The sequence below is a fragment of the Nicotiana tabacum genome, chromosome 19 (assembly GCF_000715075.1).
Source record: "Nicotiana tabacum cultivar K326 chromosome 19, ASM71507v2, whole genome shotgun sequence".
Lineage (NCBI taxonomy): Eukaryota > Viridiplantae > Streptophyta > Magnoliopsida > Solanales > Solanaceae > Nicotiana > Nicotiana tabacum.
In genome coordinates, this window is record NC_134098.1 from 14,140,644 (window position 1) to 14,165,361 (window position 24,718).

A 24,718-nucleotide genomic window follows, 5' to 3' on the forward strand; every position below is an offset into this window, starting at 1 on the left:
AGGAAGGACCGTATCAGGTTCTCAAGAACGTCAGAAAAGGATCATACAAGCTCGGTATTATAAACGGCAAACAACTATCAATCAATTGGAATGTATCGCACCTAAAACGATACTACTGCTAAGGTACGACCCTCTCATATTCGTTTACATTTCGAAACTAACCCCTGCAGGAGTCCGATCAGGAGCTAGGATGGATACTTCAATACAAAGCCCTAGGTCTGAAAGCACGCGTTGCACTCTTTTTTCCTTAGACCGATTTTATCCCAAATGGATTTTTTGGCAAGGTTTTTAATGAGGCAACCAATGATCGTGCAATACTTAGAAACTAGTCGACAGTATCCGAGGCCTCTTTACAATCGAGCTCGAATACTGGTGGGCATTAGCCCTCAAATATATCAAGATTCTAATGCAAGAAAGTTATTTCGTAACAACAGGGTTCCAATAGGAAACGTTGAAAGAGCCAAATGGTCAAAACGAACCATGCTCATGTAGTTGGCCCGAGCCCTGATGCAAAACATGAACACATGTATAATGACTTGCAAAGAAAGTTCACTTCTTTACCGATATCTTATATCCAAGAAAACTTCCTTTATTTCGAGATTTATTATGAAAACAGGAACGAGTTCGAGCAAGCACTCACTCGACTATTACGCCTACGGGCCACATTACTTCGAGTTTGAATCATTCACTCGGCTACTAAGCCTACGGGCTACTTTTATTTCGAGTTCGAGCAAGCAGTCACTTGACAATTATGCCTACGGTCTACATTACTTCGAATTCGAATCATTCAATCGACTACTAAGCCTACTGGCTACTTTTATTTCTAGTTCGAGCAAGTACTCACTCGACCATTACGCTTACGGTACATTACTTCGAGTTCGAATCATTCACTCGACTACTAAGCCTATGGGCTACTTTTATTTCGAGTTTGAGCAAGCACTCACTCGACCATTATGCCTACGGGCTACATTACTTCGAGTTCGAATCATTCACTCGACTACTAAGCCTACGAGCTACTTTTATTTCGAGTTCGAGCAAGCACTCACTAGACCATTATGCCTACGGGCTACATTATTTCGAGTTTTAATCATTCACTCGACTACTAATCCTACGGGCTACTTTTATTTCGAGTTTGAGCAGGCACCCACTCGACCATTATGCCTATGGGCTACATTACTTCGAGTTCGAATCATTCACTCGACTACTAAGCCTATGGGCTACTTTTATTTCGAGTTCGAGCAAGCACTCACTCGACCATTACGCCTACGGGCTACATTACTTCGAGTTCGAATCATTCACTCGACTACTAAGCCTACGGGCTACTTTTATTTTGATTTTGAGCAAGCACTCACTCGACTATTATGCCTACGGGCTACATTACTTCGAGTTCGAATCATTCACTCGACTACTAAGCCTACGGGCTACTTTTATTTCGAGTTCGAGCAAACACTCACTCGACCATTATGCCTATGGGCTACATTACTTCGAGTTCGAATCATTCACTCGACGACTAAGCCTACGGGCTACTTTTATTTCGAGTTCGAGCAAGCACTCACTCGACCATTATGCCTACGGGCTACTTTTATTTCGAGTTCTAGCAAGCACTCACTCGACCATTACGCCTATGGGCTACATTACTTCGAGTTTGAATCATTCACTCGACTACTAAGCCTACGAGCTATTTTTATTTCGAGTTCAAGCAAGCACTCACTCGATCATTATGCCTACGGGCTATATTACTTTGAGTTCGAATCACTCACTCAACTAATAATCCTAAGGGCTACATCACTTCAAATTTAAACAATCACTCGACTAGTAAGCCTATGAGCTACCTTATTTTAAGTTTGAGTAAACGCTCACTCCGTTATAAAGGCTACGAAGTCCAAAATCGATCAAAATTGCCTAAATCCTTGTGAAATTATTCCAAAGGCATGAATAAAATCTTCACAAGACAGGAAACAAAACAGAAGTAAGTCGGCAAAAGAAAAGGATATTTTTATATATACAAGATTGCTTACATGATTGATTACAACATAGAAACTAAGGGCTAAGCTTCTTGGTTATCCCCGGGAGCGGTCTCTTCTCTATCGGGCTCCCCCTATTTCTCGGACCCGCTCTTACTCCCATCATCATCATCATCATCATCATCATCATTATCATTATCATCATCGTCATCATCGGAAACCAAGGCTTCAGCATTGGTTTCGAGTTCTTTAGCTCTTTTTATCTCTTCAGCAAGATCGAAACCTCGAGCAAGGATCTCCTCGAGGGCCTCCCTCCAAGATCGGCACTTAGCAAGTTCAGCGACCCAATGTGCTCGAGTATCGGCGGTCTCTCTTGCTTGGACCTGGGCAGCTTCAGCGTCGGCCCGATTAACGGCAACGAGTGCATCTACATCAGCCTTTGCCTTTTCGGCATTAGATTCGGCCTTGGCAAGTTATGAGGCCAACCGAGCCTCGAGCAACTCTATTCTTCTTGCTTAAACCAAGCTTTTCTCCTTCATACTATGAAGTTGGTTTTCGGACGATGATAATTGGGCTCGATCTGCTTCTTTCTCTGCAGCAAAGCGATCCATACCTTTTTTCCACTTAAAAGACTCTGCTTTTATCTCATCGACCTCCTCACGGAGTTTCCCGATCATCTCAATTTTTTGCTGCAGCTGTGAGACCGAAAACTTAGCCACCGTTCCGGTATCAAGCCCATAGGATTTTAAAAGTATCATTACCTTCTCGGACAGATCGATATGATCTTGGTAAGCCTTGTCCAACTCAGTTCGGAGGTCTTTTATTTCCTCCCCCCTTTGCCCTAAGAGGAGCTTAAGGGAGTTCTTCTCCTCCGTAACCCGTTGAAGGTAGGCCTCATATCGACGCAGCTTGGTTTGGGACCGAGAAAATGATTCTCGATAAAATGCCGCGGCCTACAAAGAAAGAATAAATGAAGTTAGAAAAAAAACTTAAAGGTAATGTTATATAATTTAAGGCTTACCTGATTCAAAGCTTGCTGCACTCCGTGAAAAAGATCTGATGCGTCACTTGTACCGGTAGCATCCTCGACACCGATAAACAGGTCACAAAAAGGATCCTCTCCATCATGAGGCCTATCTAATTCGAGGACCCACAAAGCTTGGGCCTCCCAAATTGCCCCTGCAGAAAAAGCAGGGAAGGTGGGCGAGTCTTCGATTGCTACTGCCCCAAGTGAATCACTTGGGGCATTCTCTTCGATTCGAAAAGATTCTGGAAGATCCCCTTCAGACATATCCCTCATTTGTTGGCTTCGATGGGAAGCATCTTCGATCTCTAACAACTCGGAGACTCTGCCCGAATCTTTCTCTGATATATCCTCAGTTCGAGGCGGAGCCTTATGAACCACCATCGATCTAGCTGCCTGTGGAGCGTCGGTGGTCTTCTTCGTTCGGGCTGCCAGTGCAGACCCATCGTTCTCTTCTTCTTCTTCTTCTTCTTCTTCTTCTTCTTCTTCTTCCCTTAGATGCATAACTGATTCTACGGTCAAAGGAATGATATTCTTGTTCGACTTACGATCCGTCCTCTTCTTCAGTTTTTGATCTTCGAGGACGGGGGCTCTTTTCCTCTTATTATCTTTCATCGGCTTTAGGACAAAGGCCGAAGCCTCTTCCTCGACGGATGAGGGCCTCAAAACCGCATCTTTGCCCACACCTACATACGGAAAATTTTATTAAAGTGTGTGAAAAGCATCTTATTCGAACTACCAAAAGATACGAGAAAGGTGTTTACCATGATTTTTGGCCTCCCATCGGCCCTTTAACAAGTCATGCCATGAGCTCTCGGCGTATGAGAAGGTCGAAACCAGATCACGTACCCAGTTCTTGAGATCGGGCACTATGCCGGGCATCCAGGGAACCGCTGCATCAGAAAAGGGGGAATATTGGTAAGAAAGGAAATGAAAGGACAAAATAGTAGGAGATAACAGCAGAATTACACTTACACTTCATGTTCCATTCCTCGGGAAAAGGCATCTTTTCGGTTGGAATAAGGTCTGAAGTCCTTACTCGAACGAACCTGCCCATCCAGCCTCGATCCGTATCCTCATCTATACTCGAGAACAGAGCCTTGGTAGCTCGACGTTGGAGTTTTATTAACCCTCCTCGAAAAAGGAAAGGACAGTATAATCGGATAAGATGATCGAGGGTGAAAGGCATCCCCTCGATTTTACTCACAAAATATCAGATCAAAATAACGATCTGCCAAAAGGAAGGATGTATCTGGCCTAGGGTTATTCAGTATTTACAACAAAAATCTATGATAATAGGGTTGAGGGGACCTAATGTGAAAGGGTAAGTATACACGCTTAAAACCCCTCTCACGTGAGTAGTAATATCCTATTCGGGAGACGGCATTACCACTTCTTTATTCTCCCAGTTACAATCTTTTTTTATCCGCTCGATATTCTCCCGGGTTATCAAACAAATATATCTCGATACGGGCTCACATCGGCCAGGAACCGGCAAACCTTTATCGAGTTTGAAATCGAAGGTAAGAACACACGCCGCCAGAATGCATTCCTCAGGCCGTGGATCCACCGGTGTTTTGTCGGCGGTAGATTGGGAAGAAGAAGCTTTTTCTTTTTGGGGGATAATTTTTGATGTCTTCACCATTTTGGATTTAAAGAAGGTGACAAAGATTTGGTGGTTTAGAAGAAGAATTTTGCAAAGAGGAATCACAAATTCGCGAATAAACTCTGAGAATACGAAAAAGAACTTGGAAAATTTGGAAGATTGAAGATATAAAAGTAGAAAATGATAAAAGGAAGGGCTATTTATAGATTAAAGCAATGGCGGTTCAGTATCAGCGGTGGCCGACCACCGTCTGACATGCATTAAATGCCTTGAAAGACTAAATCGACGGGACAACTATCACGTGCATCATGATCGAGTCCAACATAAATGTCAGCTTATAATCCGATCGAGTCGTTGAAAAATTATATATTTTCACACCACATCCTTCCCGAGAAACGAAGGGACTATATGTATATGATCGAAATAGATTTCGGCCTTCGTACTATTAATTGAGGTCGAAACATAATGGATTGAAGAAAGACTTCGAGATGGGTTCCGAAGATGGTACAAACAAGCTTCGGATTCCAGGTATAGGTCAAACACCGAGTTCGAAGTCATCATCGAGCTCGGGTCTGAATCGAACTGAGATGAGATAATTTCGAGCTTAAGGGTCAGAGGCCAACCGGGACCGAGTCCGAATCATCACCTGATCCCGAGTCCATATCGAGCTCTAGAAGCACTACCAACCAACACCAAGGCCGATCGAGTTTGAACTCACAGACAAGAGCCGTTACAAACACACTAAGGGAGAGAATCTCGACGAAAATTAGAAAAAAATTAATTTATCACGGATTCTCCACTATGTATTTTTAATTATATCTAAAGTAGGATCCTCCACTATAAAGAGGATGGCTACATTTCTGTAGAAGGTGGTTTTTGGCTTACATTGTAATTCAAGCACCATATTCTCCTATATTGAAGAGTTGTTCTTTTAAGCTTCATAAATTGATTCAACTTGCTTAGTCCTAAAAATCATCTTCTTTACAACCTTATTTACTTCGCATTCTTTACAATCCATATTTGATATTTATATTTATCCTTACGATTTGTATTAAGCTATACCACATATCCTTAGAACTACGTACAAATTCAACTCTATCCGTTTTTTCGGGTAAACAATTCTATGAATGTTTTCTTGGATTTTTCTATGTGTTATATATGTTTTTGAGTTGTACAGGTTATGTGAGTATCTTTTAGACTTAAAAATCTCGTCACTACTTCACCGAGGCTAGTCAAGATATTTATTAATTATACGAGGTCGGTTGTATTCAAACTATACTTCTTCACATTGCGCACAGATCTTGGAGCTGAGTAGCTGTGGAAGACGAGGCCTTGCATTGGAGACGTACCAGCGTTCCAGATTCAAGCTACCTCTTGTTCATGATAGTTTAGGACTTCTTTTCTATTTATGTAATAAAACAAATATTGTATTTATTTTTTTATCAATTTCGTAAATCTAAATTATAGTAGTGAATGACTTGTAGTACCAGTCCTTGGGATAATTGTATTGAATTCTTTGCAGTTTTTATTATTAAAATTGATGATTTCTAATTATAGTTGTAACTTATACTATTTAGCTTACCTAGCTGGTTGGGTTAGGTGTCATCGCGACTTGGTGGGGTCCTAGGTCGCGACAAGTATTTAATATATTTAAAAATAAAAAAAAGAATTAAAAAGTTATATAAGCTTATAATTAAATAGTATAATTACTACTAAATCTTACCCATCTCTTGAGAATTAAACACTATAATTGTTCCTCGACAGTTTCACTCAATTTCATGTTGATTAAATAATTACTTAGCGAAACAACTATCTCAAACTATATACTCCCTCCGTTACAATTTAGATGAGATAGTTTGACTTGGCACGGAGTTTAAGAAAAAAGAAGAAGACTTTTGTGGTCTTAAAAGTTTAATGGGTAAAAATTTTGTGGGGACATGACATTTGTGTGGTTATAAAAGCTTCTCATTAAGGGTAAAATGGGCAAAATGAAGAGTTTAAAGTTGAATTATTTTCAAATTTAAAAATATATTATTTATTTTAAAACAGACTAAAAAAAAAGTAACTCTATCTAATTTGAAACGGAGGAACTAATTACATTCAATCACACACAAATTGCTTTCCAAATTGCTTTCCAATCATGCTCTAAAAGTTAAAAGTGATAAGTAGGTTTTTTCCCCAAAAGAAAGCATCCAATTTCAAACCCAAAATTCTCCACTGTTCTAGAACCTACTTTTTTCTCCCCTCCCGAATTTTAGAGCCTTCTTTTGTCTGACCAAAACAGGAAAAGAAAAGAAATTCTAGAATCTCCTTTTGACGACTTGCCGTGTGGTTTTTCCTAACTTAGTATGGTATTTGATTTCTTCGCCGTATAGTTCTCCTAATCCGTTGCCACAATTGATTTCCCCCATCTATAAATACGCTGCATTGACCCTTTTTTTCTCCATATACTAGCCATCTAGCTTTGTTATTGATACATTCCTCTGAAAATCAACCAATCCATTCTCAAGGTACCATAACTTTCCTGTTTTTCATATTTCGGTTGCTTTAACTGAATCTAGTTGCATTTGTTTGTTCAATATCTGAATTGCAATGATTTTTGTTAAAATATTTTGTAATGGATTCCGTATGAATAATCAATCAATAGGGATGAACGTTTTTTGAGGGAAAAGGAAAAGTCTTTATAGTAATGTGTGATCTATTGTATTGATTTCCTTTTTACAGTAAATTTTAGTTTAAGATCCATCGAAAAATAGAAGTTTGAAGAATTCACTCTATAACTTAACCTAATCAGCAAAAAATTTAAGATATTTCGTATTATTATAGGGTCAATAGATTCTTATTAACGCATGAAATATAGATTTTGTTGGAGGAAAAACAGATTTTCGAAGAATTGCCTAAAAAGTGACTTATTTGTATAGAAGTATGTGTAGCAGTTGTGATATTTCAAGGGACCTTATATAGGAGTTTGGTTTTATTAATACAGATGCAGATCTTTGTTAAAACCTTAACTGGAAAAACCATTACATTGGAAGTTGAGAGCTCAGACACAATTGATAATGTTAAGGCGAAAATCCAAGATAAGGAAGGTATCCCGCCAGACCAGCAGAGGCTGATTTTCGCTGGGAAGCAATTAGAAGATGGAAGAACGCTGGCTGATTATAACATCCAGAAGGAATCTACCCTTCACCTTGTTCTCAGATTGAGAGGTGGCATGCAGATCTTTGTGAAGACGTTGACGGGGAAGACGATCACGTTGGAGGTGGAGAGTTCTGATACCATTGACAATGTGAAGGCCAAGATACAGGATAAGGAGGGTATCCCACCAGACCAGCAGAGACTGATTTTTGCAGGGAAACAATTGGAAGATGAAAGGACTCTCGCAGATTATAATATTCAAAAGGAATCCACCCTTCACCTTGTTCTCAGGCTAAGGGGTGGAATGCAAATCTTTGTTAAGACCTTAACCGGGAAAACAATCACATTGGAAGTTGAGAGCTCGGACACGATTGACAACGTTAAGGCGAAAATACAAGACAAAGAGGGTATCCCACCGGATCAGCAGAGGCTGATATTTGCAGGGAAGCAATTGGAAGATGGGCGTACTCTCGCAGATTATAATATTCAAAAGGAGTCAACTCTCCACCTAGTTCTCAGGCTAAGGGGTGGAATGCAAATTTTTGTTAAAACCTTGACTGGGAAGACAATCACATTGGAAGTCGAAAGCTCGGACACGATTGATAATGTTAAGGCCAAAATCCAAGATAAGGAAGGTATTCCACCAGATCAACAATGTTTGATCTTTGCAGGAAAACAGCTCGAGGATGGACGGACTCTCGCGGATTACAATATTCAAAAGGAGTCAACGCTCCACCTTGTTCTTCGTCTCCGTGGTGGAATGCAAATCTTTGTTAAAACCTTAACTGGGAAAACCATTACATTGGAAGTTGAGAGCTCAGACACAATTGATAATGTTAAGGCGAAAATCCAAGATAAGGAAGGTATCCCGCCAGACCAGCAGAGGCTGATTTTCGCTGGGAAGCAATTAGAAGATGGAAGAACGCTGGCTGATTATAACATCCAGAAGGAATCTACCCTTCACCTTGTTCTCAGATTGAGAGGTGGCATGCAGATCTTTGTGAAGACGTTGACGGGGAAGACGATCACGTTGGAGGTGGAGAGTTCTGATACCATTGACAATGTGAAGGCCAAGATACAGGATAAGGAGGGTATCCCACCAGACCAGCAGAGACTAATTTTTGCAGGGAAACAATTGGAAGATGAAAGGACTCTCGCAGATTATAATATTCAAAAGGAATCCACCCTTCACCTTGTTCTCAGGCTAAGGGGTGGAATGCAAATCTTTGTTAAGACCTTAACCGGGAAAACAATCACATTGGAAGTTGAGAGCTCGGACACGATTGACAATGTTAAGGCAAAAATTCAAGACAAGGAAGGCATCTCACCGGATCAGCAGAGGCTGATATTTGCAGGAAAGCAATTGGAAGATGGGAGGACTCTTGCTGACTATAACATTCAAAAGGAGTCAACAGTCCACCTAGTCCTTCGCCTTCGTGGTGGAATGCAAATCTTTGTTAAAACCTTAACGGGAAAAACCATCACATTAGAAGTTGAGAGCTCAGACACGATTGACAATGTGAAGGCGAAGATTCAGGATAAGGAGGGTATTCCACCAGACCAGCAGAGGCTTATCTTTGCTGGGAAGCAGTTGGAGGATGGTAGGACACTTGCAGATTACAATATTCAGAAGGAGTCTACTCTCCATCTTGTGCTGAGGCTGAGGGGTGGATTCTAAGCTTGTTATATGTTTCTCTGACTTATTCTTGATGTATGTTTTAGTTTTATTACTTCTGCTACTGTGCAAAGGCATCTATAAGATGTCAATGCTGTGAAGTGTGAATGGACTATTGTTTCTTTAGTGGAATTTGATGTTGTTTCTTATTAAGTTTATTCCTTTATGACATTAGCCTTTTTGAATTACTGGGGTCTGATTTGCAGCTAAAAAATCATACTATGAACATACAGCCTTCAGACTGATGGAACCATTTGAAATAGCTAAACGTGATACCTAATTCTGTGCTTATATACTGCAGAAGAGGGGCTGAGATAACGAGCCTGGATTTAAGTTTGTGGCTTTTATACTTAACTCTGGTTTCTTCGTAGTTTTATTCAAGTTTGTGGCCAACATATCAGTATTTGTGAATTTGAACTTTTGAAATATTTAAAAAGCTTGTCTAACGAGTATTCGAGCAGTGGAAACAACTTCTTGCAGAAATGGAGGGTAAGGTTGCTGTCACGCCCCAACCTCGGGGAGCGCGACCGGTGCTCAACCGAGTGAACCCGGTCGAGCAAGCCTATTAAACCTTTCCTACCTGACTCATTCATAATCCAAAAAGGGATCGCATCACCATTTGTAAAACGGGGAGGGGGGGGAGGGAGGTTCAGTTATATAAATATATAAACGTTGCTAGTTCATTTTTCCTTATATACATTATGCCATAGTTGAGTTCCCAAAATACAACTCGATCCAACGACCACCCCAACATACATACATGACCCACATAAACGTCTACGGAGACTCTAAGAGTACAAAAGAGCAACATGACAATGCCGGCAACAAGGCCCCGGCTATACCTCAAAATATGAAAACTTATACAAAAGGACTACATGACCCCTCGGAGAAATGGGGCTCACCAAGACTGTTGTGAGGAGAGAATGAGAGCACCACCTCTTTTTAGATTAATAATCTTTAGTGCCAAAGCCACAACTCATAATGCCATCGCGTTTTTACATGGAGTCTGGTCTCGGCCCGACCGGCTAAGCCAACTCAAGTGAGACATATCCATATCCACAATGTAAATCAATAATTCCAACACAAATGCCACTATGTGTACAGTATGGCGTCCGATCTCGGCCCGATCGGCTAAGACATCTCACTTGAGACATAACCTCTTTCAATTGTTCACTAAATTCACATTTCCTTCCCATCTTTCGTTACATGGCACAAACAACCTCATTTATTAAGTAGTTCTTGGCACTTGGGAACATTTTACAATTCAAGTCTTTCCCTTTTATTCGTTCAAATAACATCATCATTCATGTAGATAAGTACCATCACATAAGGCATTTCATACATAAGGGAATGAGCTTGGAAAATCATAATTACGTTCTCAAATAGCATGATGACATGATAACCATCTAAAACAATTAGGGAACATGAATCTTTCAATCCAACACACTTAGGCAAACAATTCTAGTATGATCAAGTTGGAACTTACACCCATTATTCGGAAACCGGGAGTTCGATTCTAGGAAGAAGAGAGTTAGCCATACATACCTCAATTTTGCTTCTTTGGACTCTACAATTTTTCGGAACCCTTAGCAACCTCAATCTATTTTAGCAATATACAAATTGAACCCAGAATTAGGAAAACATTCATGGTTATAACTCACTTTCTTTCCCCACACTCTTTATCACATATGCATGCAAGATAAACTACCCCCATACTCATGAAGTATCACCCTAGTACCCCATTATAGCTATGTTTGAAATTTAGAGCTGGGGTGATGAAGCCTTACCTTTTAGGGTGAAGAATTTTGGTGCTCTATTTGAATATTTCCAAGGCTTTGAGTGATGTTTGAAGATCAATTTGATGAAAACTTAGGCCCTCCCTCTTGAACCCTCTCTCTCGGAGGGGGAGGGGAGGGGTCAGTTATATAAATATATAAACGTTGCTAGTTCATTTTTTCTTATATACATTATGCCATAGTTGAGTTCCCAAAATACAACTCGATCCAACGACCACCCCAACATACATACATGACTCACATAAACGTCTACGGAGACTCTAAGAGTACAAAAGAGCAACATGACAATGCCGGCAACAAGGCCCCGGCTATACCTCAAAATATGAAAACTCATACAAAAGGACTACATGACCCCTCGAAGAAATGGAGCTCACCAAGACTGCTGTGAGGAGAGAATGAGAGCACCACCTCTTTTTAGATTAATAATCTTTAGTGCCAAAGCCACAACTCACAATACCATTGCGTTTTTACATGGAGTCTGGTCTCGGCCCGACCGGCTAAGCCAACTCAAGTGAGACATATCCATATCCACAATGTAAATCAATAATTCCAACACAAATGCCACCATGTGTACAGCATGGCGTCCGATCTCGGCCCGATCGGCTAAGCCATCTCACTTGAGATATAACCTCTTTCAATTGTTCACTAAATTCACATTTTCTTCCCATCTTTCGTTACATGGCACAAACAGCCTCATTTATTAAGTAGTTCTTGGCACTTGTGAATATTTTGCAATTCAAGTCTTTCCCTTTTTATTCGTTCAAATAACATCATCATTCATGTAGATAAGTACCATCACATAAGGCATTTCATACATAAGGGAATGAGCTTGGAAAATCATAATTACGTTCTCAAATAGCATGATGACATGGTAACCATCTAAAACAATTAGGGAACATGAATCTTTCAATCCAACACACTTAGGCAAACAATTCTAGTATGATCAAGTTGGAACTTACACCCATTATTCAGACACCGGGAATTCGATTCTAGGAAGAAGAGAGTTAGCCATACATACCTCAATTTCGCTTCTTTGGACTCTACAATTATCCGGAACCCTTAGCAACCTCAATCTATTTTAGCAATATACAAATTGAACCCAGAATTAGGAAAACATCCATGGTTATAACTCACTTTCTTTCCCCACACTCTTTATCACATATGCATGCAAGATAAACTACCCTCATACTCATGAAGTATCACCCTAGTACCCCATTATAGCTATGTTTGAAATTTAGAGCTGGGGTGATGAAACCTTACCTTTTAGGGTGAAGAATTTTGGTGCTCTATTTGAATATTTCCAAGGCTTTGAGTGATGTTTGAAGATCAATTTGATGAAAACTTAGGCCCTCCCTCTTGAACCCTCTCTCTCTCTCACTCTAGAAGTATCAGAAAATGAGCTCAAAATAGACCTAAGGGGTGTTTTAACGGAATGGGGGTCGGGTTTTAAATTAAGAAAAATAGTGCCCCAACACAGGTCTGCGGTTGCATATGCGACCGCATAATGGTTATGCAGTCCGCAAAGTGACCGCAGAAATGGCCCTCAGGGGCCTAAACTTTCGGCTCACGTATGCGACCATTATGCAGTCCGCATACTTGTTCTGCGGTCGCATAATGCATCGCAAAACTCCCTCCGCAGAAATCCAAGAGGAATTATGCGACCGATATGCGGTCTGCATATCGATTATGCGGTCGCATAATCGACCGCAAAACTGACCTCAAATTGGCCAAACTTATTGCTTCACTCTGCGGCCATTATGCGGTCCGCAGAGTGATTATGCGGCCGCATAATGGGCTGCAAAAACGCGTTCTTCTGCGAAATATTTTCCTCTCAGTCTGTAGGATACAGTTCAATCCAAAAAGTCCGAACCGCGGCGAGCTAGGTCGCCGCGAAGAATTTCTACTATAGTAATACAGGAATCTATCTTGGCACCACGAAAACCCGAGTATTTTGGTTAAAATTTTTACGGGTCCTTACAGTTGCGTACAATAGATTTTTATGGTTCGGCCCTTCCCCGGACCCCGCACATAGCGAGAGCTTAGTGCACCGGGCTGCCCTTTTTGTATAACGAGTATTGCAAGTGAAATAATGTGTATTCAAATATTATTAGCCGGATAGTTCACCAAAATGTTTGTGCAATTGTTCATTATGTGAATTTCAGTTTTAATAAAATTTGAGGTGGAAAATTTTGTTTGAGGAATATTTAAGGGAAATTCATGTTCAAATACATTTTTTCTAAATACTATTTTTCTATTACAATTTCGAGTACTTAACTCTTTTATAACTTCAGAAAATACAACTCCTAATTCCTTGTTTCACAAATCTCTGAAGTACTTTTTTTAATAGGACGTCGTATGCAAGCATTTCGAGAAAACAAATTCTTATTCAAGTACATTTAATAAGGTGTGCGGGTGGGTGGGATAGGTGTGGGAGGTTGGTGGGGATGGGGAATAGGGTGGGGAAGATTGAAAAAGAGTTTTGGAAAATATTTTTCTTTCTCTTGATAGGAAAAATATTTTCCTTCATACCAAACACACCATGAGTTTATGATCTATAACCTCCAAGCATAGGAAAGTTATTTTGTATTAAGTCAATTTGATCCTATTGGTGATCTAATCTACAAGTTGCTAACATTTCAATTTGCTCCCCTTTAGGACAATGGCAAGCCCAGATATCTGATAGGAAACTCTCCCATTGTAAAGCCAGTTAGTCCTAATAATTGTTCCTTTACTTGGTCTGCCACCTCATTTCTTACGCATTGGATGGAACCTAAAATCTGGCAACACACTCATTATTCTCAAGACACTAGACAAATATTCCATTACTATAATACAAATAATAGTGGTGAAGTAGGATCACCCTGCCTCAATCCTCTCTTTCCTTCAAAGAAGCCATAGCTCTCCCCATTTACCTTCATTGAGAATGTTGTTGTGGTAACAAATGTGAGCATCCACTTAGTGAACTTATAAGGAAAACCAAAGCCTTTCATTACTTCCTCCAGAAATGACCAATTCACCATATCATAGGCCTTTTTCAAATATATCTTCATTAAACAATTATGTGATATTACTCATATAAAATAATGCATAAATTCTAGTATAAGTAACATAGGAGGTCATTTCGGTCCCTTTTACTTGTCATGTTTAACTTTTGCCACGACTTTTATATACTTTAAACTAGACAAATAGAACCAGTTTTGAACTAGTTGTAATTAGTTTTAACTTGATTTTGGATTTTTATGTTCAATTAAACTTTAATATGTTATTTTTAAAGTATTTATTGAATGTTTTGGTTGTTGTTGTTGTTGTGTTGTTGTTGTTGTCCAAATTTATAAATGTTTGGTTAGAACTCTATCATTTTAGCCAAATAGAAAACTTTTAGCAAAAATAATGGAGTACTAGTTGTGTATTTTCTGTTATTTTTTTCTTTAGATATAATGTCTATTTATTCTTTATTTTCGAGTCAAATCAGTAAAAACTGGCTACAGCTCCATTATTTTTTACCAAATAAAAAGGTATAGCCAAAATAATGAACTTGTAATTGTACACTCTTTTTATTTCTTCTTTTGATGCAATGACTATTTATTTCAACTGTGTATTTTTTCTTTTTCCGATAATATATGTAAAAAAAATATTTTAGAGCTCCATAATTTAGAGTTATATAAAAATTTATAGCCAAAATAATAAAAACCAAACTATGTATTTTTTATATCTTTTTAGATAATTTGACTATTTATTTCAACTGTATAAATCCTTATTTTCAGGTCAAATTCAAGAAACAGTAACTAAAACTTTATTATTTTTATCCAAATAAAAATATTAGCCTAAATAATGTAGTTCTAGCCAAGTTTTATTATAGATATTATTCGAAAAAGATTATCTAAAAAAGTAACACATTTAAAAAGGTATAAAATATATTTTATTTTTCAAAAATATCACATGGACAGGAAAATTCAAGTGGCAGGCGAGTGCATGCCACTTTCCTAGGATGAGATCGTCCAATGAGGTAACAGCTATCGCATAACCAAGTATAGGGGGTAATTAAGACTATAGATAGTTCAAGGATGTAACCAATAATACGTGTCAAGTTTAGGGGGATTTTAAGGTATTTTGCCTATAACAAATCAAACAAATCATCTTCCACTTAGGAGGGGAGGTAAATCTTCCTCCCTTTATTAAATAACTAGTAGTCGTACCCCGCGCGATGCGCGATCATTATTAAAAAATATTAATTTAATTAAATTGTGATCGGGCTTGTTTGAACATTAGATCGTAATGCTTTAATAAGTTTCAATTTTCATCTTATTTGTCAATACGATATGCCTAATATTAAAATCACTATCAAATTAAAGGAACTTATATAGTCATCGAATAACTTTTTTGTTCTATATTTATCTTTATTATATTATCCAATTTTTAGTATTATTACATTGTTAATAGAAATTTTTATTAGCATATTAATTTGTTTAATATTTTATCGTATATTTTATTACTCTTGAAATATTTTTTGTATTTTGAAGTTTATTCAATGTTCTCAATAATTGGCAATTTTTTATTATAGCTAATTTTATTTTTTCTTATTTTTGTTTTTTTATTTTAAAATAATTTTAAAACTTCAACTTGAAACTACTCCCCAATTTGAATGGGAGTTTTTTTATTTTAAAATAATTTTAAAACTTCAACTTGAAACTACTCCCCAATTTGAATGCACTATAACTGATTATAAGATATCTTATTTATTAATTCAAATAAATAGAGTAACCAACCAATTAATTCAAAATTTAAAATTCAAAAGGTTTTTTAGTTAGAAAGGTAGTTTGTTTTGTCCTAATGCTACTTGGCTTTTTGTGATTATGTCACATGGCTTAATATGGTGTCTTTGCCTCTCCTTTTATTATATATAGATAGAAGATAGATTATTATATATAGATAGATTAGGAATATCCATTTTAATTACATCCTCACGTGATTAAAATTTAAATGTATTTGTAATGGCAAATATTTTTTATACTCCAAATTGAAACTACTCTCCAATTTGAATGGGTAGTTTTATTTTCTTTTTTTATTATAGCTAATTATGAGATATCTTTATTTATTAATTTAAATAGAGTAACCAATTAATTCAAAATTTAAAATTCAAAGGTTTTTTTGTTAGAAAGGGAGTAACCAAAACTATTCTCCGACTTGAATAGGTAGTTTTTGTTTTGTTTTTATTTTATAATATTTTCATTTTTTTACTGTAGCTAGTTTAATTTTTTCTTATTTTTTATTTTTTAATTTTAAAATAATTTTAAAACAACAACTTGAAACTACTCCCTAGTTTGAATGCCACTTGATAAATATTTTATCTTAACAATTCCACTTGACTTTTTGTATTTTTCATTTGAATTGAAAGTTTTTTTATTTCTTTATTTTTGTTTTTTAATTTTAAAATAATTTTAAAACTCCAACTTGAAACTACTCCCCAATTTGAATGAGTATTTCTTTTATTTATATATTTCCGTTTTTATTATAGCTAATTTTACCTTTTCATTTGTTTTTTTATTTTAATATATTTTTAAAACTCCAACTTGAAACTACTCCCCAATTTGAATGGGTAATTATTTTTCGATATTTATTATAGCTAATTATAAGAAATCTATATTTATTAATTCAAATGGAGTAACCAATTAATTCAAAATTTAAAATTTAAAAGATTTTTTAGTTAGAAAGGTAGTTTATTTTGTCTTAAATCGACATAGGTGGGTAGGTAGAGAATACCTAGGGGCGCGAGACAACTCTCTCTAAGGAACTCGACAAAATAACCCCGTAACTTTGGGAGAAGGGGTGCCTCCTCACAACCTCCAACTTGAAACTACTCCCAAATTTGAATTTTTTATTTTTTATTTTTTTCAATTTCGTTTTTTATTTAAAATATTTTTAAAACACCAACTTTGTTGGAGCTTTATCCTAAAAATCTATACTTGGCGTCTCATGGTTATACCACTTGGCATCATATAATTATTTACTTCTTTTTTTTGTGTGTGTGTATATATATAAAGACTACTATATTAGAAAGAAACTACTCCCCAATTTAAATTGGCAATATTTTATTTCTTTATTTTCGTTTTTTATTTTAAAATAATTTTAAAACTCCAAATTGAAACCACAACCCAATTTGAATTGGCAATTTTTTATTTCTTTATTTTCATTTTTTATTTTAAAATAATTTACAACTCCAACTTGAAACTATTCCCCAACATGAATAGGTAATTGTTTTTTATTATTAATATTTTCGTTTTTTTATTGTAGATAATTTAATTTTTTCTTATTTTTTGTTTTTAAATTTTTCGGTTTTTAATTTTAAAATAACTTTAAAACTCCAACTTGAAACTACTCCCCAAATAACTAATTATTAACTACTTATGCCATGTGAATTTTTTTTATGATGCCGCGGTTTTTTATTTTTTGTAATTTTAGTTTTTTATTTTAAAATAATTTATAGTGTCCAACTTGAAACTACTCTCCAATTTGAATGGACAGTTTATTTTTTTGTTTTTTATTATAAAATATTTTATTTTATTATTTTATAGATATTTAAATTTAAAAACAATAACCAATAATTAATTATTAACTAAATAACTAATTATTAACTACTTATGCCATGTGGCTTTTTTTTTTTATGATGCCACTTGGCTTTCCTCTCCTTTTAATAGTATATATATAGAATATAGAATATAGATATAGATATAGATTTATAGATATTTAAATTCAAAAACAATAACCAATAACTAATTATTAACTACTTATGACATGTTGTTTTATTTTTTTCTGATGCTACTTGGCTTAAGGAGAGGGCTTTTTTCTCTCCTTTTAATAAAATAACTAATTATTAACTACTTATGCCATGCGACTTCTTTTTATGATGCCACTTGGCTTAAGGAGAGGGCTTTTTCCTCTCCTTTAATAATATATAGAATATAGAATATAGAATATAGATATAGATATAAATATAGATTTATAGATATTTAAATTTAAAAATAATAACCAATAACTAATTATTAACTAAATAACTAATTATTAACTACTTATTTCATGTTGCTTTTTTTTTTTTATGATGCAGCTTGGCTTAAAGAGAGAGTTTTTTCTTCTCCTTTTAATAATATATAGATATAAAAATAATTTAAATTTAAAAATAATAATCAATAATTAATTATTAACTAAATAACTAATTATTAGCTACTTATGCCATGTGACTTTTTCTAGGCTTATACTTTAATAATAATATATATAACTTGCCATTAGAACACTTCTAGTCATCAACTAGAATGCTTAGAAATGATTTCCCACCAAATTGACGCACTTTTCCAACGGTCCAAAACGACTCTCCATCTTCTCCAACTTCATTCTCTAATAATCAAAATAGCTCTTGATCACGACGAATATCGTCTTTCCCAGTTCATATCCTTCTCATCTTCAATATCTCTCCAATTTTCTCGCACAATCTTCGATAATTCTCCAATTACTCCACCAATCTTCGCTTGGAACACACTGATGAGAGCATATTCAAAAAGCTCCACGAAAATTGAGTCCGTGAAGCTCTTTAACCAGCTTCAAAAAATGGAATTAAAACAAGATAAATTCACATTACCTGTCGTGCTAAAATCTTGTGGGCATTGTTTGATGATTGGAACTGGTGGGTCGTTGCATTCAATGGCTTTCAAGTCCGGTTTCAGTTCGGACATACATGTGAACAATACCCTTTTGAGAATGTATGCGGTATTTGGTGCGATCGGATATGCTCGGCGAGTGTTTGATGAAATGCTTGAGAGGGATATAGTTTCTTGGAGTTCTATGATAGCCGCTTATGTTCATTGGTACGCGATATTCTTTTTCAGTAAGATCTGTTATTGCCTCATTCTTCGTAGACCATCTCAAGAAGATTGAAACCTTTTTGTATTAGGAAGTTCTTAATCTTAATAATCTTTAGTTTGTCCTTAATGACATGCTCCCTAAGGGCGGAGATAGGCTTTAAGATATGGGTGGCACAACCCAGTAGCTTGGGTCCACAACCCTATATATGTGTTTAGAAATTCATTAAATATATACAAAAATCAAATTCAGAATCCTACTAGCAGTTCAGGTTGTTGTACTAGATTTCAAAACCCATAAAGTTCAAATCCTTGATCCGCCGCTAATGTTCACATAGGATTGTTATGGCGTGTTGAACACAACTAGATGTTTAGGATATGGGCTTGTGATATATTTAGCTTATTTGTGAAAAGTCTTATTTCTTTCTAATAAACTCTGTTATACTCAAACATTATCATATAAAATGAAGCTTAGAGTGTATGTGTATATTTTATTCTTAGATTTTAGTTTGTTCTTATTCTCTTACTCAAATAGTTCTTCTACATACTGTGGTAAAAAAATATTTCTGCATATTGCTTTGGATCGGGCTTTTTATTGTGTTATGTATTTATTTATTTTCAGATTTTTCTTCTTTCTCCTCCTAAACATATTTCATATATCTGTATATTAGTCCGGAATCGGGCTTCTTGTTATGTTTTGTGGATACCCCTGAAAGTGTGTCAAGACTATGTGTCGCTGCTATAGATATTTGTGGAAGGTATTTGGTAGTACTCAAAGAGTTGTGGTGATGTGATAAATCAAAGTGAGATGATCGTTGTAATGTGGGTGAGCACAGAACAAAAATACAAGCTTTGGGTAAATTTTCGAGTGCCTCAAGTTTACTACTTCCCGAAAACAAGTTTAAGTATCATCTTATGAGAAACTTCTAAGGGCTAAACTTGTTTTGCTAGGTCTGACTGCTGACGCATAATAGGTGTCAGTTTCCATGAATAATGTAATTTTATTTCCATCATTCAGAAATTTGGCGCCCAAAGTATTTATGGTTCTCTTAAACAAATGTGGACCAATTCTGCTTTTGTAGAAGTAATAGAAGCTGAAATAGTGGTTTTTGTTTCCAAATCATTTAGTGGACCAATTTAATGGTTTTCTGTATCCGACCCCTTTATTTTGGCACGTGAATGAATATTTGCTACTTTTCCATCTCCTTGATGTTGGATATCTGATAATATGACTGTCTTGCTGCTTTCTTCTCCTGTTTAACTTTTAAACTGAGGTATTTTGCTTTATGTCCTGCTTTTCAAAATCATAATAATCAGCTTTTTCCTGGATGCCTCAGTAACTTGCCTTCAGATGCTCTGCTCCTGTTTCAAAGCATGAAGCTAGCAAATGAACAGCCAAATTCCATCACTTTGGTCAGCTTGCTTGGAGCATGTACTCATGTCCTGAATATCAGATTAGGGAGATGTATTCACTCGCACATTGTCACCAGTGGTATTGAACTACATGTTGAACTGGAAACAGCCCTCCTGGGAATGTATGCAAAATGCGGGCATATAGAGCAGGCTTTCCACATCTTCAATTCAATGGCTGACAGAAATCTGCAGACCTGGACCATCATGATTTCTGGCCTTGCCGATAATGGCCATGGAGAAGAAGCTGTATCCTTGTTTACCTGCATGGAAGAAGTTGGCTTTAGACCGGACAGCTTGTCATTTTCTGCGATTCTATGTGCTTGTAGTCATAAAGGCCTTGTTGATTTGGGCCGTAAATATTTTCATAAAATGGTAAGTATTTACAACATCAGGCCAACTATGGAACACTATGGATGCATGGTGGATATGTTTGGACGTGCTGGAGAATTAGAAGAAGCTTATGATCTTATAAAGAGCATGCCTATAGAGCCAAATTCTGTGATACTTAGGAGTTTCATTAGTGCTTGTAAGCATCATGGTCGTGTTCCTTGTGCAGACGAAAATATAAGAGATATTCTGCTCAAAATAGAGCCTGAACTCGGATCAAACTATGTACTTGCTTCCAATTTGTCTTTTCTTTTTAATTGCAATGATGCAAACAGCCTAAGATCAGCGATGAAAGTGAAAGGGATAAAGAAACATCCTGGTAGTAGTTGGGTGCAGCTGCTTGGTGGTTCTTCAGAGGACAGCATTTGAAGGATCTGGCGACGGTATTCTGGTTTATGCCAATAAAAGAGGAGTGATTCGGATCCGAGTCACTGCTACATTCCAGTAAATAAGCTATGGTGGAGGAAAATGAGTTCTTTCTTTTTTGATGATGCCATCAGGCTGACACACAACTTTAGAGGAGCTAGTGCTTTGACCATTGGGAATAGAGTTATACTGGTATTCTGGTAATCTAACATTTTTGCGTAATTGGAAACCACTGAAAAAGATGAAAATTATATTCATCCTGAGGCTCATGGGAGATAATTTTTGAGAGGAACTCCACATAATTGGTAAATTTGAAAGAGGGCAAGTTGTGATCTGGACTAATTATGAAATGGGAGTCCTGGAAGGAAAGAGGCTGTTTATGTCAGGTCAGAGACACAAGTTGTCATCCTCCTCGAATTACATTATGACAATCAACTATACCTCTATCCCAACCTAGTTGTGATTGGCTGTGAGTCTCCTATATCCATTCTATCCTATTCGAGCTCAAGCTTTTCGATACTGGTAAACAATTTGTTGTCTCCTTAAACTATTGTCTTTTCAAACAAGGTGGTGAAGATACTATATTAGAATGCTATTCAGAAGATGGGGTTAACCTAAATGACACCTTTGCATGGGATGCAACTCTGGTTAAAAACTATGAGGTGTTGCTCTGTCTTGGGCTGACGACACGGGGAAACAAATTGAAAAAGCTTTTTGAGTGTCAAGAGTCATGCAAGCTTAAACTTTCTTTAATGTATGTCGTTACTTTGGTCTAGCCGATTGTCACTGAACTTTAAAACTTTCATGTCATGCTGGAACTACGTCCTCTCCTAGAACCTCTAAAATGAAGGACAATCAAGGAGTGAACATGTCATCAAAGGCGGATCCAGAATTTAAGCTTAATGGGTTTAACCTTGCACTAAACTCGTTGTACTGTTAAAATGATGGGTTCAGATCTAAACTTGTTGATATTTTAGTAGGTTTTTACGTATATAATTATATTCCATGTCGAAAGTTTTGAGTTGAGATGAACCCATAACCAAAAGACTGCATTCGCCTCTGCATGTCATGCTGGTATATTTTTGTTGTATGTAATATTTGGAAAGTGAAGCTTTGGTAGTTTAATTACTCAAACTAGAAAAATTTATTTGGGTTGATATAACTCCTTTTCACAAGTTATCTACTTTTAAAGTATTTCTCTGAACGCTCTGCACGTTCCAATATGCATCACTTAGACAGCCATTTGCATGTGTAGTGTTGTGTAAAGCTTGACTTCAAGCCATCAGGAAAGGGGGATGCTCTGTATACTCATTATATGTTAATCATCTATGTCATTCACATTCTATGATTTTAGTATGATTAAGCTAATCTTCACATAAATATCTTCTTTATTATCACACTAGCCCATGACAGTTGAATTGATGCTTACAGATTTCTTAAATAGATGATCTTCGTATAGAACAGCTTACTCCCCTGTTTTATAGTTTGTTGAATTCCTTGAACAATTAAATATGTGCCGAGAAATCTGCAATCTATGTTAACTTTTGTAGATATTTAATATTTGTATTTGAAGAAGTGTCACAAAGCTTGCTTCGGTTTATTGATTTATTTTGATTTTATCCTTGGATTGTTGACTGCATTTTTGTTGACTCCTAAAAACTGATGGATTTTGCTCGCATCATGCAATATTTTAGTCTAATCTTTGTAGAGGATAATTTTTCTTAGATTATAAGACCTTTTATTTTTGATTTATGAAGTCTTGTCTACCCTTGGGGGATATTATGTGTACGATAACTGAATTGACTGATTAAATCTTTATTTTCTTAACTTCTTTCTAAAGCACCCTTTTATATGCTTTACCTTTTCCGCTTACATGATTATTGTCTTAGAGACAATTTTTTTGTTATAGTTTCCTGGACTACTTTTGTAATTTCCTATTTATGGTTCTTTATTATGCATATCGTGACATTCACGCCCGTTACCATGTTACATTATTGCTAATATTCTCTGCTACTTGGTTGCTTTATCTTCATTGTTCCTTGAGTCGAGGGTCTATCGGAAACAACCTCTCTATCTCTATGAGGTAGGGGTAAGGTCTGCGTACACATTACCCTCCCCAAACCCCATTTATGGGATCAAACTGGGTTTGTTGTTGTTGTAAATTCAGTTCTTTTACTATTTGCTATGCTGGTTCATTTGTCTCCAATCTGTATTAAGTTTTAGCTGTATGAGATACATTACATCATTGTTTGTCGTTTGTTTTGGCAGAGATAAGTAGATGTTGGAGATTGATTGATACAGGCGTCTGACGTTCCTAAATGGTTCATGAGTTTCTTTTGCAGGAATTAAGGTTCTCTTTCCACCACTGAGTTCCTTATCTGGATGTAGATCACTCACCTAATTGGAGAAATTTTGTACTACGTTTACCTGTAAGTATTATAACCTTTCTTCTGTATATGGACTGGTTTTTGAAAATGGAACATGGAGTAGCATTTGCTCAAATATAAACTGAATTCTCAAAGTAATAACGAATTAACGAATAGATATTCCGATCTTTCCTTGGCATAGACATATTATAAAGCACTAGTATCAACGACCAGCTATAGTCTCATTGCATTCTAAATTGATATTCCCTCCGTTTCATTTTACGTAACACTATTTTATAGGGCACGGAGTTAAAGATAGAAATAGAGGATTTTGAAACTTATGATTTTAAATATGTCATTACATTTCTGTGACTAAAACAACATGTCATAGGGGTAAAAAAATTCTTTTACTTGGGTGACTTGCTTGTGCTTTTATCACTGCCTTCTGAATTTGCTTCTCTCTCGTTTTCATCATAGAAAACATCAATCTGAGTGTGAAGGTAAAGAAAATGAGGTATTAACTTCTCCACTCACTTCCCAAATATTGTTTATGCCTCTTATGATTATTAAGCTGTTAGTAGGTCCGACTATCGACTGCTCAAAACTATTCTTCGGGGTTAGATTAGATGCATATTGAGTACCGTGTTTTTATACTCATATATTACATTTATATATATTTTGTGCAGATTATAAAACTGGCTTTGGAGGTATTCACCCAGCAGAGTAGGAGTGCTTTTAGGAAACTTCGTGGTGAGCTGCTTACTTGATACGATCCGCAACACATGGAGTCCATCTTCCCTATTCTTTATATCTATCTTTGTATCTTATTATTTTTGAACAGACCTTGTATTCAATTGGTATCTTGTACTCTTATTAGATGCTTGTGACTAGTTGTGAGTCAGTGGTGTACACAAGAAATTTTATAAGCGGTGTCATCATTTAAAAAAGTGAGCAAATGAATAAATAACTATAACGATAAGCGATGCCATTTTTTATATTTTTACCGCATATTTTTATTTTTCTTATTACCTAACATATATATATTTGGTAAAAAAAATTGACGAAGCGGTGTCATGTGACACCGCTTGGGGTAAGTGTGACACCCGTATTTTGGGAGAGTTTATGAGACATTT

General features: G+C 36.3%; 2 protein-coding genes across 9 annotated transcripts; both read left to right on the top strand.

The window, feature by feature from the left end:
- Positions 1-6,784: 6,784 nt before the first annotated feature.
- LOC107798392 (polyubiquitin-like) lies at positions 6,785-9,560 on the top strand. Its single transcript, XM_016621370.2, has 2 exons — positions 6,785-7,104; positions 7,581-9,560. Exon 2 carries the CDS (start codon positions 7,581-7,583, stop codon positions 9,408-9,410), a length of 1,830 nt encoding a protein of 609 aa, XP_016476856.1. The 5' UTR covers positions 6,785-7,104; the 3' UTR covers positions 9,411-9,560.
- Positions 9,561-18,456: 8,896 nt separating this feature from the next.
- LOC107826186 (pentatricopeptide repeat-containing protein At5g66520-like) lies at positions 18,457-24,456 on the top strand. Of its 8 annotated transcripts, none has more exons than XM_075239684.1 (5): positions 18,516-19,059; positions 20,391-21,741; positions 23,562-23,648; positions 24,063-24,099; positions 24,272-24,456. In XM_075239684.1, exons 1-2 carry the CDS (start codon positions 18,521-18,523, stop codon positions 21,220-21,222), a joined length of 1,371 nt encoding a protein of 456 aa, XP_075095785.1. In that variant the 5' UTR covers positions 18,516-18,520; the 3' UTR covers positions 21,223-21,741; positions 23,562-23,648; positions 24,063-24,099; positions 24,272-24,456. The 8 variants fall into 8 exon arrangements, with proteins under 8 accessions (XP_075095790.1, XP_075095785.1, XP_075095786.1 ...); XM_075239685.1 differs by having other exon boundaries at positions 20,391-21,688; XM_075239688.1 differs by having other exon boundaries at positions 20,391-21,605.
- Positions 24,457-24,718: the final 262 nt, after the last annotated feature.